The sequence below is a fragment of the Notamacropus eugenii genome, chromosome 7 (assembly GCF_028372415.1).
Source record: "Notamacropus eugenii isolate mMacEug1 chromosome 7, mMacEug1.pri_v2, whole genome shotgun sequence".
NCBI classification, from domain to species: Eukaryota; Metazoa; Chordata; class Mammalia; order Diprotodontia; family Macropodidae; genus Notamacropus; species Notamacropus eugenii.
The window spans coordinates 167,241,627-167,257,551 of record NC_092878.1 but is presented as its reverse complement, the minus strand read 5'-3'; the positions used below and the strand labels follow the sequence as shown (position 1 = coordinate 167,257,551).

The 15,925-nt window shown below is 45.2% G+C and overlaps 1 protein-coding gene across 1 annotated transcript in view; it reads right to left on the bottom strand.

The window, feature by feature from the left end:
- The window catches only part of PPP2CB (protein phosphatase 2 catalytic subunit beta), a 30,009-nt gene that overhangs the window by 8,319 nt on the left and 5,765 nt on the right, over positions 1-15,925 (bottom strand). The window contains exons 2-3 of the mRNA XM_072625492.1: positions 6,766-6,975; positions 1,868-2,041 (exon numbers count right to left, since the gene is read on the bottom strand). Coding sequence (XP_072481593.1) covers positions 1,868-2,041; positions 6,766-6,975 — 384 coding nt within the window. The remainder of the gene's footprint in view (positions 1-1,867; positions 2,042-6,765; positions 6,976-15,925) is intronic.

The window sequence follows — 15,925 nt, the reverse complement described above, 5'->3', positions numbered from 1 at the left end:
ATTCATTTTAATTCTTCTGTTCAATGTGACTAAGGTGAAAATGTATTTAATAGGAATGTATGTGATGAACCTATATAAGATTGCATGCCATCTCATGGAGGGAGTGGGGAGGGAGGGGGCAAGGAGTGAGAGGGGAGGAGGAAAATCTAAGATACATGGAAGTGATTGTGGAACACTGAACACAAATTCATTTTAAAAAGGGGTCCATAATCTTTTAAGCTCATTTCTTGCCAAAATATAATGAAAAGTACAAATAATTTAAACAATGCACACATTTATCATAATTTTTCACCTTTGAAATTTAAATCAATTCAAAATCTTCTAATTCCCCAAAATCTTATCTATAAGAAAACAAATTTACTTAACAAGTACAATTAAACTATTTAATTTCATGGATAATTTTTTCAAGTATGATTAATTTTCTTGTAGGTTTGTCTCGGTAAACTTGTATTACTGACTTTTAAAATTCTCATTTACATAAAGAATAATAAGCCCTCAGTCACTAAGCCATCACTAGGACTTGTAGTAAGGGTGCACTGAGTTCCAATCCTGCCTAGGATAACCCCTGGCTGCGTGGCCCCAGGATTCTCGCTACCTCTCTGTGCCTCAGTCACTTCATCTGCAAAGTGGAATCAGAGCACTGGATCTATGTGAAGTACCCTGCAAACAAAAACGCTGGCCATGATTTCTAGTGTGTGGCCAGACTGCTTTTTTGCAAGTTGCCCAGAAGGCTGGGTTGGCATAGCTCTACCCATGCTCCCAATAGCCCAGAGACAACGGCTGGTCAGCAGCACCCTCAGCCTTCCTTCTCTGTGTCTACAGGAGGCGGCTACAGCCCTGGGGAAACGTCCCCTGCCCCCCACCCTCTCACCCACCCCCATGATGCCTTTCTGACAAATGCTCTTTTAGCTTCTGTCTGCCCCTGCCATTTCCAGGTTCAGGGCTCTGAGACAAGTGAAGGACTGTGCACATATGGGATGGCTGGGTGCTGCTCACCAATAGTCCTTCCTCTTTATCTACTCAAGGGACAGAAGCTGCCTGAAGGCAGGGGCCACTGTGTCTCCTGGCACAGCATGGCCCACGATGCCCCACCCATGGCAGGGGCATATGAAGCACACAATTGTGGCCAGTATAGTGATAGCAGCCTATGCTCACCTGACCCTTTAGCTGTGTGACCCGGAGCCAGTCAAATCACAAGCTCCAGTTTTCTGATCTCTCTCACTTGCAAGACTGTCCCAAGGACCAAGGCATATGACACATGCAGAGCATCTTGCCAACGTCTAGACGTTAAACATACCAGGGGAGAAAGGGACAAGAACAGTCCAGAGAAGGCTGAACTTGGGACCAGGACAGATCCAGGTGCAAGTTCCACCAACAGGCTTGAGCAGGCCACTTTCACCACTCAGAGCCCCAGATAGGTAGCCAAGTCTACACTACAGAGAATGGCCAAACTGCCTCGCTCAAGAGTTCCCTAGACCAGTCAAGACCCAGGTCCAGTCTCTCGTCTTCTCCCTCTAAGTGCCAGTTATTATTATAAAAGTGAAGACTATTTGCCTTTTACTACTTTCTGAATCAGTGGATAGAGCACTGGACCAGGAGTCAGGAGGACCTGAATTCAAATCCAGCCCCAGATCCTTCTCAGCTGAATGACCCTGGACAAGTCACTTTAACTCGTATGGGCCTGAGTTTCCTCATCTGTAAAATGAGGATGATAGCATCTGCCTCCCAGAGTTGTAAAGTTGTTAGTACAGCACCTGGCCCCCCCAACAAGCTGCACAGAAATGCTCAATCCTCCCCTTATTGTTACAGGGGCCTATTTTGCAGAATGACAGACGGATGTCTCTGACAGAACACGGATGCTACCTACCTGTCCGTCCACTAAAGCTGTGAGGGGGAGATAATCAAACAGGTCAGTAAAGTATTTCCACACATTGGCATTGCCGTACTTCCTCAAGCATTCATCATAAAAGCCATATACTTGTGTGATCTGCCGGCTCTCATGGTTCCCCCTCAGTATTGTGATCCGCTCTGGATAGCGCACCTAGAAAAGGGAAAGTGAATGCAGCCTGCTGAAGATTAGTAACTTCTGAAGCCCAGTTCTTTCCATGACTGTTTTTCTCTTCAGCAAACTATTTTAGGAGAATCAAGAAAATCTCTCATTGCCTATGTACAATCTATATTTTAAAAATCCTGTCAAGTCTAGCTTCAATATTTCTCTTGGGTTCATGTTTTCCATTCACGCAGTATTAGTGGCCTTGGCTCAGGGTTCTCATCACCCCATCACTCAATGTCTCCAACACCACCCCCTCAGGCCTTGCCTGCATCCAGTCCATTGTGCACAAGCCACCGGCCTCTTCCATCTCTCTAAAACGTCACTGTGGTCATTTTGCCCCCGAACCCCAAAGGATCAAGGTCCCAGCTTCTGATCTTTACATTCGAAGTGCCACCTTGTCTTAACTTCTCTTTCCTGTAGCCCCAACAGGAACTGAGCAGGTAGCTGGCTCTCAATGAATTCCTGTCAAAAAGTTATAACCAAAGGATTGAGCGTTATCAGTGGAAAATCTACTGATGGGCACCGTCGCTTTTATCTGCTTCTTATGAGAAATGCTCCACCTGGGAACATTACCATTTAGTGAACCACAGGTGAATGAACAGAAACACAAAGGAATGGGTAAGATTGATGACTGATTTAAAAACCAAACCAAACCCAAACAGCACCAGCTGGCAAATGTGCATTTCAGTTCAATTCAACCCATATTGATGAGGACTCGTTGGGTGTGAAGCTGAGTGCAGCTCCTGCCTCCAGGAGAAGAGCCTTCATCCCAGAAAGCCAGCAGTCCCGGAGCTGGCTGGTGTTGGCTGTGAGGAGGAGCCAGTACCGTGGCTACACATCCTTTCTTTTGGATCTCTTTTGTGCTGATTGTTTCTATGGTATGAAATCTGCTCAGTAAGAAGGGGAGAACAGCCCATGACAAGACTAGGGACTGCTGATGAAGAAACAGACTTTCATTTTTGTTCGTTTCAATAAAGTCACTTCCCCAAATGATCTGACTGGAGCTGATCTGCAGCTGGGCTGGTTGTTTGTCCCATTAGGAAGAGAGTTCCTGAATATGTCTGACATGATTGCACAGATGTATACTTGTTGAAATTATTATCTTTTTAAAGGGCGGGGGAGGGCAGGGAGGGAGAAAATTTGGAACTCAAAAATTCTTTTAAATGAATGTTAAAAATTGGGGGCAACTAGATGGGGCAATGAATAGAGCACTGGATAAATGTACGCTGGAGTCAGGAGGACCTGAGTTCAAATCCTGTCTCAGACACTTGACACTTACTAGCTCTGTGACCTTGGGCAAGTGACTTAATAATCCCAATTGCCTTGCCTTCCCCCCTCCAAAAAGAAAAAAATATTAAAAATTGTGTTTACGTGTAATTGGAAAAAATAGAAGGGAAGGAGGGAGGACAGAAGGAAGGATGGTCCGGGAGAGAAGGGGTGGTCTGATTTTTCTATCACCCAGCCCAGCCCAGGGCTTTGCAGACAGAAGGACATCTGAATAAATCCTTCACTCCTTCCTCCCCACCACCTTTGCCCTCTAGGTCTGGCCTCCCAGGTGAGAAGAAATTTCGGCATCTCAAAGGACAACCACAACAAAAGGAAAGCTTCGGAAGAGCAAACCACCAGAAAGCTAGCCACAGTTTGCTGGGATAATCTCGGCCCACAAGCCTTCATCCCTCTTCTCCCCTCCCCCAAAAACCATCACAGGGATGTGCTGCCCTCCCAGGGCTCCTGTGTGACAGGAAAGCATTCACGTGTTTCTTCAGTGGGTCTCCCCCTTTGTGGACTCAGGGCAAGAACAAAGTGATTGGACTGCCTGCTCTCATCTGGGCAGTAAAACCCCCTTTTAGGATATGAATTACCACAGGAAGATGTTAAAGTTACCAGTTCACTCCAATGGCCAGCCATCAGAGCCAGTATCCACTTGGAGTTTCCAAGTTGTTTAGCTGCTGCTTAGAAGAGATAAAGCATGGGAACCAGAGTGGCATCCATGGACAGAGGCCAAGAAGAGAGAGGCCTTGGAAGTAGCACAAGTTGACTTTGAAGGAGCCTGTCCTGTTCACTTTCTTGTCCTCTTGAACTCTGGAGAGCTAAGGAAGCGCCTTGGAAAAAGACACTTGTTTGAGAAAGGATCTTGGGAAGAAGGCAACGAGTAGTTTGTTTTTTAGTGGGGAGAATTCTGCTTGCCACATGAGCCAGTCGGAATCATGGCACTGACTTTAATGTTGAACAAAGACTACCAGAGCACAGTCAGTTCTAGCTGTTCTATCTGAGCATCTAAAAGAAAAGATGATGAGAAAGCCCAGGAAGTCACAGATTCTTAAGCAAGAAGTCAAATTGGAACAATGACTTATGTAGCAAAAAGAGAAGCTATGCCCAGAAATCAGGCCCTCTCACCTCTGATGACCCTGTAGCAAAGTGAAGGTGATGAGGCAGAGATGCTGCTATTCAATTCCAGCCACATGGGGCCATGGAAGGAAGCGGCCACTCTCTGGGGCCCATGGGCTACATATGTACACGTGAAAGTGCTGTCAGCTGAATGGATACAAACAATCCATATGGACAGGAAAGATGGAGTCAGAGGAAAAAGGGAAACTAAAACTAAGTGCCTCCTTGGCCACAGGCAGTGTGACGGGAGCGGACCAGGAGAAGGAGTCAATGTTAGTGTGAGGGAGAAAGTGAGAGGAGAGAGAGCAGCCCCCTGAACAGGGCCAGCTTCACTTTGTCTCTTCTCAGTGACTTGTTCCAGGGAACATGAGGTTTGCTGGGTGGGACAAGGAATAGGAAGTGCCCTCTTTGGCCAAAGGCAGAGCTCTCCCAAAGCCCTTGGCACAAAACACACAAAGGCCATTTCAGAATGGCTACAGCGAAAGGGATCAGACAAATCACCGGCCACTGACCAGGAGGAAAAAGACACTTTTAAGTCCCTGATACCACCCTGACCTCAGATGGCCTTCCTGGCACTACAAGGCCCACTTCTAGAACACATGCCCCCACCAAGACAAGGCTTCAACCTCATCTCCACTTACCACGATGATGGGTGGAGGGGTGTTTTACTTGATATTTCACTGCATCTGTTTTACTAAAGTAAAATACCCCAACTTGCCTCTTTATGTGGAGCCAACTAGAATCAAGTGTCCTACCAACGACTGAAGAAGCAGCCTGAGTAGAGGCCCTGGAGCACCTCGAGGGCCCTTGCTGGGAGCAGTGACACAAACGGAGACTCCAGAGTGAGGGGCCCCAGGCTACACTCTCGAAGCACCAAGGGCAGGTGCACCTCACCCCATCTGAGGCCTCCCAAGGACAAGAGGGGGAAGGGAGGACAGGGGTGGAACAATGGGCCTGGATCTCCAACAGGACCAACATTATCAATCAGATGTTCCCAAAGGGATTCCTGTGAGTATTCCTCAAGCAGGAAGAAGACCAGGGTTATCCTCTGATTGTGACTGTCAGGGCGCTCTCATTCAGCTTTTGTTAAATATTATAAAACCCAAATGGAGAACTGTAGAGTTTTGTATTTTTTGAAATACTATAGAATGTCTCCATCCTTTCTTTCACAATTAATATAATCATGAGTGAGAAACTGCTTTTGAGGGAGGAGAAGAGACAGAAAGAGCCAGAAAGAGAGAGACAAAGGAGAAATTGGGAGAGAGAAGAGGAGGAGAGAGAGAAAGGAGAGACTGGCCTTGATGCACAGGGGCCCCTCATTTCTTCCAGAGGAAGAGAAGGAAAGGAGAAGGTTCTAGAGTCACCCTTAGTTTGACACAACAAGACGTGACCAGATGCTCCTGCGAGCTGCGGCTGCAGGCAGCAAGACCCAAGTTCAAATCTAGCCTAGACACTGCCTGCCTCTGCTTCCTCAACTGTAAAAAGGGGATCATCATAGCAGCAACCTACCTTGCAAGGTTGTTGGGAGGATCAGCTGAAAGAATATTTGTAAAGAGCTCAGCACAGAGCTTGCCCTCAATAAAAGGCCTTCTCCTCTTCCCATCCCCTCCCATCTCCAGCTCATACACGTTTATTGAACAGCACGGGAAGTCCGATCATTTATGGCGTTTAAATTCATTTCTTCATCCTTTCTGTCAGACGGAGCTGAATGATGACGGTTCCACTGTAGTTAGTTAAGTGCTTAATAAATATCTGTTGAATTGAGTGTATTCAGTTAAGGAAATAAGATCCCACAAACACACATCCTGAGGCCCCAGTAAATGACCGGGAAATTGTCTTGGAATTGCAGCGCGAGCTGTAATGGTCCCTACTGATAATGGCACACTGCTTGTGTGCTCACCGCTCTATCCAAATATTCAACTAAATTACTTTTCTGAAGGGGTTCGAGGTGGTGAGAAAAGGACAGTTTCTGCATCTTATTTAGAGCCCACAAACACCGGGCCTTGCTCCGTCCCAAAGAAAGAGCTGAAGAGTCATGAAGGACGACAGTCAGAGCAAAGCCCCAGAGGTGGGAATGAGCAGAGGGGCAAGGAGTGGATGGTAATAAGGATCAGGGTGAAATGAGAAGTTCGGGACAATCTAGAGAGGGCCTTGAAGGTCAAGACAAGGCCCCAAGCTTTAAGCCTGAAAAGACCTCAGAAATAACTGAGTTCAAACAAGCAGGATGAGAGTGAAACCCAGATTTAATTTAACATTCAATTAAAATAAAAGAAATAAATGCAATACTTTTTCATTAGTTTAAATAAAAATGAAAATTCCTGTACCTTTAGTGATACAAGAAGAGTCACAGTCTCCACTGAGTAGTAGCCTCTGTCCACATAGTCGCCCATAAAAAGGTAGTTTGTGTCGGGTGACTTCCCACCAATTCGAAAGAGTTCCATCAGGTCGTGGAATTGGCCGTGGACATCGCCGCAGACGGTGACGGGACAACGGACCTCTTGGACATTGGATTCTTTTGTGAGGATTTCCTTAGCCTGTCAGAAAAGTGCAAAGCATCATCCCAGAGAAACTCCTGGGAGCAAGAAGAGACAAACCTACATGAAGAGCACCAGGCCTCTCCCATCCTCCAAATGCTTGATGAGGGTTGGGGAGGAAGGGGAGAGGGGCACTGGGAACAGACTGCACCAAAGCACAGCAAGACTGGCCAGAAACTGCTTGCTTTGCTTGGCATCCCTGGTGCTCAGCACAGTACCTGGCACACAGTAAGCACTTACTGAGCGCTTGCTAATCCCCTCTTTGCACCCCCCCATAGTGAAAGACCCTCCATTCGAACGATATTTCTCCAGCCAGCCACCTGCCATCTCACCAGATTTCACGAGTTTTTGACTTGATTTTCATCTTTATTCAATGAATTTTTGGAACCTTTCACAAATTCAAAGTAGATTAACTACATGCAGGATCTAATCAGAGTCAGCATCACAGCCAGAGCACCAACAAAGCCCACAAGGGAGTCCTACGCAGGAGACCTTAGAGCCTAAGGGCTCTCTTTATGCAGAAAGCCACGAGGGCTTAGCAGACGTCCTTAACAAAAGACAAAACCAAGACCTACACGTGGGAGAAAGAAGAGGAGGGAGACAACTGCGGCCAGGCCTAGTAAGGGAAGTTGGATGGGAGATTCTGAGAGGAAGCCGCCTTGTTCAGCTCCCACATTTTAAAAATGAAGGTTCTGAGGTCAGAGGATAACATTAATTTGCCCAACATCACACCCAAAGTAAGCGTCAGAACAGGGACTGGAACCCAAGTCCCCAGACTTGAAGTTCCCCTCACACGGTCTTACTTGGAAAAGTGGCTGGAAGGAGCAGAACAGAAGGAAACCTCAGCTTAAAAAAGCACCACGCAGGTAGAACACAATAGAACTATTTTTTAAAATTAACAAATACCTATGTTCTTTTCCCTCCACCTCCCCCCTTGAAAAAAATAAAAAGAAAACCCTCATAACAAATAAACAATCAAGCAAATAAATGGTCACATTGGCGATATCCAAAAATGTATGTCTCATTCTGCATCCTGAGTCTGTCACCTTTCAATAATTAATGTTCATGACAATGACCCTGAGTTATTTGAAAAAGCATATAAGATTCAATAAGGTCTTTTTATTAAAGACACATGCATAACTTTATTTTTAAAATATAGTTTTACTGAACACTTATTTGTTCATGCAATGGGTAGCTAGGTGGCGCCACAGAGCAGAGTGCTGTGCCTGGAATCAGAAACTCGTCTTTCCTAGTTCAAATCTGGCCTCAGGCACTTACTAGCTGTGTGACTTAACACAGCTTAACTTAACACTTAACACGGTATGCCTCAGTTTTCTCATCTGTAAAAACGATGTGGAGAAGGAAATGGTAAACTGCTAAGAAATTGCTAAGAAAACCCCAAATGAAGTCATGAAGAATAAGACATAACTGAAACAACTAAACACATTTATGAAACAGAATTATGAAAACTTCTATCCAAAACTGTTCAAATAAATAAAAGTTTTCTGTGTAAAGGTATAATATGCCCTCAACTATCTAGAAAAACTCATTCCCTATCTTCAGTAATGGAAAGGTCATGGACTGTATTTGGAATGTGAGGACCTGGGTTTGAATCCCAGCTTGATCATCTGCTACCTAAAAAATCCTGGACAAGTCACTAAACAGAGGTGCCTCATTGCCCCATCTGGAAAATGAGGGGCTTGGATTAGATCAGGGGTTTTAAACTGGGTTTTTTGTGTCATGGACTCCTCTGGCAATGTCATGAAGCCTATAGGCCTCTTCTCAGTATGTTTAAGGGCAGAAAATAAAATGCACAGGTTTACAAAGGAAAGAAATTCAATTATTAAAATCTTTACAAATTCTCAGGTCCCCAGGTTAAGAATCTTCAGGACTAGATGACTTCTAAGATTCCATGTATCTGAGGTTTTTTGAATAACACTCAGACAAGTTTAAAAAAGCATCTACTTCTCAACAACTTATTTTTATTCACTTTGAGATATAGTTTCAAACTCAAAATTGCCAAATAAGAAACTCTATACATTTGCATTTCTATTTCAGTCTAAGTCAACCCAGGTCACAAAAAGCCAAAAATAAAACAATACGCCCTGGAGAAATTAAAATGTATTTCTCTATTTCCCTGACGTCAGGAAATCTGCCAATGTAACTATCACATGATCTCGATAACATTCAGGAAAGTTACACAGGAGAATACTGCTAGGGAAGGCAAATGTTCCTTTTTTTCTTTTAAAATGTAATCTTACGATGGTAAAGGAAGCTTACCAAGAGAACAAGATGTAAATAAAAACCACTCTAAGGGACATCAGGATTCTGATTTAATGCAAGGCCCAATCTGGGCTCCAAAGGAACAAAAATGTTGGACAGCTAGGCCAGTTCCCTCCCCCAGTACCAGGTCGATCTTGGTCCTCCTGGTTATCGGAGTTCTCTCTCAGAAACAATCCTGTATTTCCACTGTATACATTCTGGAGCAGTAATCTGTGTGTATGTCAAACTTTCTTCTCCTGATAGAAGGCAAGCTTCTCTAGGACATTTGTCCCTCCCCCCACTTTCTCTGGGCCCAGTGCCTTGCTCTCAACAGGCCCTTCCTAAACGCTTGCTAAAGGAGCAGGCACAAAACAGATGCCCCTGCTCTTGGTAGACAGGTAGGTGTGAGCTCCAGGCATAGAAGACTGCAGGCAACAGCAGTCACCTTTCGTTCACTTAATTGATTTTCTTGTCACAAGGAAGGGCTCTGCGGAGGAGGGATGTTCTTGGGCAGTCAGAGCAACAGCAAAAACAAACAGCATCAAAGACGCTTTTTCCATGGAGTCTCCGCCAACAGTCTCCAGATAATCCCTGTATCAGCTTAGCAGCAAACAGCAGGCTCTCCACCTAACCTGCCTCCTCACCAGAGCTAATAACTCTAGTATCACTGACTTTACACGATGCTTGGTTTTGAGGAATATATGAAACAATGTCTGTCAAGTGCTCTGCAAACCCTACATTTAGGCAAGGTGGCTTAATGAAGAGTGAGCTGAGCCTGGAACCAGGAAGACCTAGGTGCAGGTCCTACTACTGGCTCCGTATCCCTACAATGGCTTGTCAAGCCACCAATGGAGGGCTCCAGAGACTTGTCCTTCACCGGTCCCGTGTACAATTTAACAAGGACCGTGGGAATCAAGATGGTGAGCTCAGGCAACCTAAGAAGATGGAATATTAGGATGAATCTGGTCACATGAAATTCAGTAGGGATAAATAGACAGCCTTATTAGGCTTGGTTAGTATAAGATGGGCTGAGTGGGCATGGTAAGACAACAGGGTCTTTGGAAAAAGATCTGGGGAGGGTTAGTGAACTGCCTGTTCACTTCGAGTCCACAGCGGGAGATTACAGGACAGAAGAGAAAGCGAAGATTTGGTGGCCTCTGCCAAGGTCACACTCCCCGAAGGGAAGAGCGTCCAGGCTAAAACACAGAGGACTTCCATAGGAAGGCCAAAGGCTTAGAGCCAATGCCAGGAGGGTCAGTTGAAGAAACTAAGTATGTTCAGTCTGGAGAAGTGCAGGGAACAAGACAGCTGCATTCAAGCGTCAGAAGTGCCAGAGAGGACAGCCCTGTACCAGGATAAAAGAGGCTGTGAGGTCTCCAAACTGGATGACCTTCTGCGTCAGATGTGTTTCAGCTGGGATTCCTTTCCCAAGATAAATCTACAGAGGTTCCTTCCAACTGGAATATTCTTCGATGGTTAAATACAGTTGTCTCAATGCCCCAGATACCACCCAGAGCCTAAAAACTTCGAAGCAATTGTTTCCTTCCTCAGAGGTCCATATAGCCGTGTAATCCTAAGTCTGGGCCAAATCAAAAATCCAACTTAAGTCTCCAATTTTGCTGATGAGAAAACTGAGGCCCAAAAGATTAGGCAATTCAGCCCAAAGTCACTAGAGGCCATGACAACCTGGACTGGACTCCAAATGCTAGCTTGCCCCACCTCTCACCAAGGTACCAATACATACACAGTCCAAAAGGCACCTAAGGAATCTTTGAACTGAAAACCATTCTCCAGAGCATTCAGTCAAAACCCAGCAGGCAGCACTGCATCTACTGCACAGTAAAGGGCCAGTTTCTCTGGGTATAGTTACCTACTGAAGCAAAGTAAAGTTCAAGATGCTTCCTGAAAATAATCATTCAAATGAATATCTAGCATTCACAGATGACACAATGATAGACATGATTGCCAAAGTTATTCTCATGGAGGCCAAATATCAAATTGTGGACACTCTCTCACCTCTCTGTACTCTCCTGACTCTTTCTTGGGTCCACTTCCATGAACAGGCCTGGCAATGCTATGTGTTTTACCCAGAGAAGGAGGCTGGGGTAGGGGTTTTGGATCTCACCCTGGCACTTAGTAACTGTGAGACCCTGCTTCTGAATCTCACCTTCCTCATCTAGAAAATGAGGGGACTGACTCCTTCCAGCTCCAAATATCACAAATCTGTGGCGAGGACCTTTGATCCACACTTGCCGAGGAACATGGGAGGTGCTCCAGATCACTGCATCCTAGAGTTTAAGTTGGAAGAGGCCTGTGGAAATCAAACCCCATCCTGCTTGTTTTACAGAGCAAAAAATGACAAGCGTTGGAAGTCGCAGGACTTACTCAAGTCTGGATTGTAAGGGGAAGAGGGGAGACCAGGAAGTAGACTTCTACAAGCAAGACACAAGACAAAGGCGGTGGCCTGGGAATCATTGGGATTAAGCCATACTTCTACAGGATTGGATCCAAGTTCTGTGCTATCCTTGTCTTGGTTTATTCTACCTTGAATACAATATGAACCCCAACTAAGGGCTCCTCTTGAGGGGGACCCTGACCTTAGAGAACAAGTTCAGAGTGAGCAGCTGCCTTATCTCAAGAATCATGGAATCAATGACTTAAAAATAGAAGAGACCCTCAGCCAGTTATCCAGTCCCCAACATCTTCATTCTTCAGCACAAAAGTGAAATGACCTCCCTAAGGGTGGAAAGGAAGTCAGATCCTGTGATTCTGAATCTAGCGCCTTTTTCATTACCCCTAAAGGAAACTGCCCATCATCCCCTCCAACTGGAAGGCTGTCTAAGAGGACCCAAGGAATGAGTTTTCAAGGGTTGGAATGAAGAAAGAAGAGCCTGAAAGCTGAAGGCAAGAGGACTGAATCAAGAAGGACACTCCTGGGAGCCAGCCTGCAGGGCTGTTGACCTCAGTGAAGGCTGAGGGCACATCTATACTTACACCCAATACAGAGTAACAGCTTCAAGTCCAAGGCCCCCCTTTCAGGACAAAAGGGAAGTCGTGGAGAAAGTCCCCCAGTTCCCAAACAGGGGACCAGCCACATCTTCATCCTTACTCTTTTGGGAACCTATCCTAAAAGTACTGGAAGAGAATGCCCTGACATTTCCATGCCATTCTTTTCCCTTGTCTATCACACAGCTTGAGAGAGTACAAACAACAGAACTTTTCCAAAAGGTATGACTGTGAAGACTGTGGAGAAAGGGAGTATGGTGGTAGCATAAAGGAAAGGGGGTCAGGCAATGTGGGTTTTGCTGTTGTGGCTGTGGGAAGATGAAAGAACCCTAGAATTCTGGAGCTCAAAGGGGTAGGGGGAAGATGAACATGAGATCTTGTGGCTCCCTTTAGAGGTTTAAAAATGCAATGATTTTACAACATAAAAACAGGAAACTTTCAACTTCTACACATTAATAATTCTTAAAGAAATACCAAACATGTTCTTCCCAGACTGAAATGCTTTCAAGACAGACTCACTCGAGTCAACATAAAAATACAGATATTACTAAAATAAAGGACCAGCTGATACGCCACAAACATGACTCTGACTCAGGCAGCCAAAGGACAATATTATTCCAAGGCAACATAGTGGCACACGACAAAGACTCTTCGGTGAATCTGAATGTATTTTATTTCACTTAATGAACCCCTGATGCCATGCTATTTTTATGTAGAAGGTGCTTAACAAATGCTTGTGGACAACCTGTACCTTTGTTTTTAGCTTGATCCTTCTTTGATCCTCTCTACGTAGTGATAATAAATCCTTTCTGCTTATGCCTGAAAATACGAATCTCAGCGTTGGAAACACTTGCCAAATTCCACTAGAAATAAGTGACCCTGGATGTCGCAGCAGACCCAAGTCCTCTGGATCACACCCACTGGCACATGACTCACCTCCAGGCCCTTCTCCTCCCACAGACCTCCATCTATCCTAACTCAGACCTCCCTCACCCTTTTGTCTCCACTCCTTAGTTAGTGTATAACCCACCTGCCTGCTGCCCATCTCTCCTCTTCAATCTTTTCTCCACAGAGGCCAAAACAGTCTAAGCAAAGCAAAGGTACAGGTCACTCCCTTGCTCAACATTCTTCATTGGCTCACCATGCCTCTAGAAAACATCCCAAGCTCTGTAGCCAGGCTTTCCAGGCCCTCTGATCTGGCTCCTTTCCACCTACAGGTCAAACCTTGTTTCATCCTCCTCCCTTTCAAAGACTCGACCTTCCAGCCTAATGGGGCTGTTCCCTGTGCCTTTGCAGAAGCCTTGTGGGATTCCCACAAGGATGGCGCTCTTCCCCAGCTTTCCTATAGGGTTCAGCACAGGTTTTAGCTCCTCCAAGCTGCACCCTTCCCCTGTGTTCTCCTCTCTCCTCTCCACATTCTCCTGGTACTAGACATAAGTATGGACACATTGTGGCAACCCAGTGAAATAGAAGCTCTGTGAAGGAAGGAACTGGTCTTGATTTTTGGTTTTTTTAACTCTGAATTCCCAGCACCTACGACAGAGTAGCCACTTAATGCAATTAAAAAAAAATTTCAACCAACCCCGTGTCCTGACAACAGAAGCACAAGTATCTACCACCATGGCCTGCCTTAGGTGACATTTCCCACAAAAAAGATCAGAAGCAACCACCACCAAAACAAATCAAGCCCGACAAGGATATCTTCAGCCAACAGCTCCCAGAATGAGGACAAGATATACAAGAGGCCAGCTCAGTAACAAGTCTGGTCAGTCAGTCAGTCAATGAGTGCCCACTGGACACAAACTCTGTGCTATGCCAAAGAAAGGTAAGAACATGGTCTCTGCCCTCAAGGAGCTCCCACTCGAAGACAAAGAACTATGTACATAATAAGACACAAAGAGCAAATGGGAAGTGATCTGAGTGGGGAAGGCACTAGAAAGGTGGGAAAGAGCTTTCATGAAGGGAGAGCATGAGCAGACTCTTGAAGGAAGCCTGGGAAGCTGGAGGCCAGGAAGGAGGAACATTCCAGGCCAGGGCAGAACATTGTGTGTGAAGGTCATGGAACCTGGTCAAGAACCCAAGGAGGGAAGTAACATGTAAGACAAGAGCTTTAAAGGTCACAGAGAGGATTTTTATTTGATCCTGGTGGTAAGAAGCAACTATAGGAGTTATGTGAGCAGAAGAGGGACCCAGTGAGACCTTTGGAGCTGCCTGGAGGATGGGCTGGAAGAAGGAGAGACAGGAGTTGGGCAGGACAAGGAGGAGGTGAGTGTAGGTGTCCAGGGCCCCATATTAAGAGGGTGGCCATGTTGTGAGTGGAGAGGAGGCATATGTGGCATGTTATGAAGGCAGAGATGACAAGAGCTGACAACAGAGCAGAAATGGAGGGGGGTGGTGAGTCATTGGCTGATTAATAAGTAGTTTCTATGTATGTTTTAGAAGTGGCATTAGACAATTCAGTTCTTTCAGAGAGATACACTTCTTCAAGTGTTAATCAGAATAATATTACTTCTGCCCCAGCCACACTCATCTAAAGCTTCAGAAAAGAACTCCTCCTCCCCCCAAGATGAGCTTAACCATCAGTTTAATTTCAACAGGGCTTACTGAAAACAAAGTGAGGGCCAAGTGTGCTTCTGTGACAGGGCTGTCATCAGAAACCAGTCCTCAGGCCTGAGCTGACTGGCCTGCAGAGAGCAAGGCACAGCTCAGACCAAAGGAGAGAGCACTTAGACCTGTCTCAGACAAGAGCCACAGTTTCACGTCCTCTTGGGCTCAGTCACTATGGCCTTTATGGACCTGCTGTCTACCTCAGTTTCTACAGAACTGAAAACGGTGGCTTCAGAGTTTCAATGAAAGGTCTAGGGTGGAACCTAGACCCAGGAGTTACCTAACATATTATTCAGCTGCTTGCTTTCTATGCTTATGACAACCCAAAGCCTTGTATAATTCTGTACCAATAAGCTTGACTTAGACTTCTGGCAAAATTCAAGCAGGTGTTTTTAAGGAGATGGTTTCTGAACACCTAGAAAAGGAATAAATGACAACTAGGAGGCAGCATGAGTACGTCACAACAGACTAACCTTTGCCTTTTGTTTAACAGGGTTATTAGAGAGGGAGAGGGCAAAATGTTCAGCTCAAACAGATTCCACCTGGATTCCCGCAGAGCATTTAACAAAGTTCTCTCCTACTATTCTTGTGGATAAGATGAAGGCAGGATGTGGCCTAGGTGACCAGATTCCCAAAGGAGCCACTGGAAGGTCAATGTCAATGCCCAAGGGACCTTGGTCCAGAGCTACTGAATATTTATTTATTAAGTCTGTGTGTTTTTTAAAATTCTGAACTTAAAACACTAAATAAAATGGGCAGTTTGAAAGTAAAACACAAAAAGTGAACTGTATTTGAAACTAGGACTCTACGAAGTAGAACTTAATTTTCTTTTAAAAAGTGTAATAAATTCAATAGGTATCTTTCACAGATGTCTACGCAAGTATAAACCTTTTGTTATCCTCTATACATTTATAAGATGTGTCAGTGATACTCTTGTCTTCGGGGTTTTGTTTTTTTTTTTGGAGGGGCGGGGCTCTCCTATCCCAAACTTTCCTTATCTAAGAAAAAAGAAAAAGAAAATCCTTGTAAAAAAAAAAGCAATCTGGATAGACAGCAAAGCCTGGTAAAGTAGCAG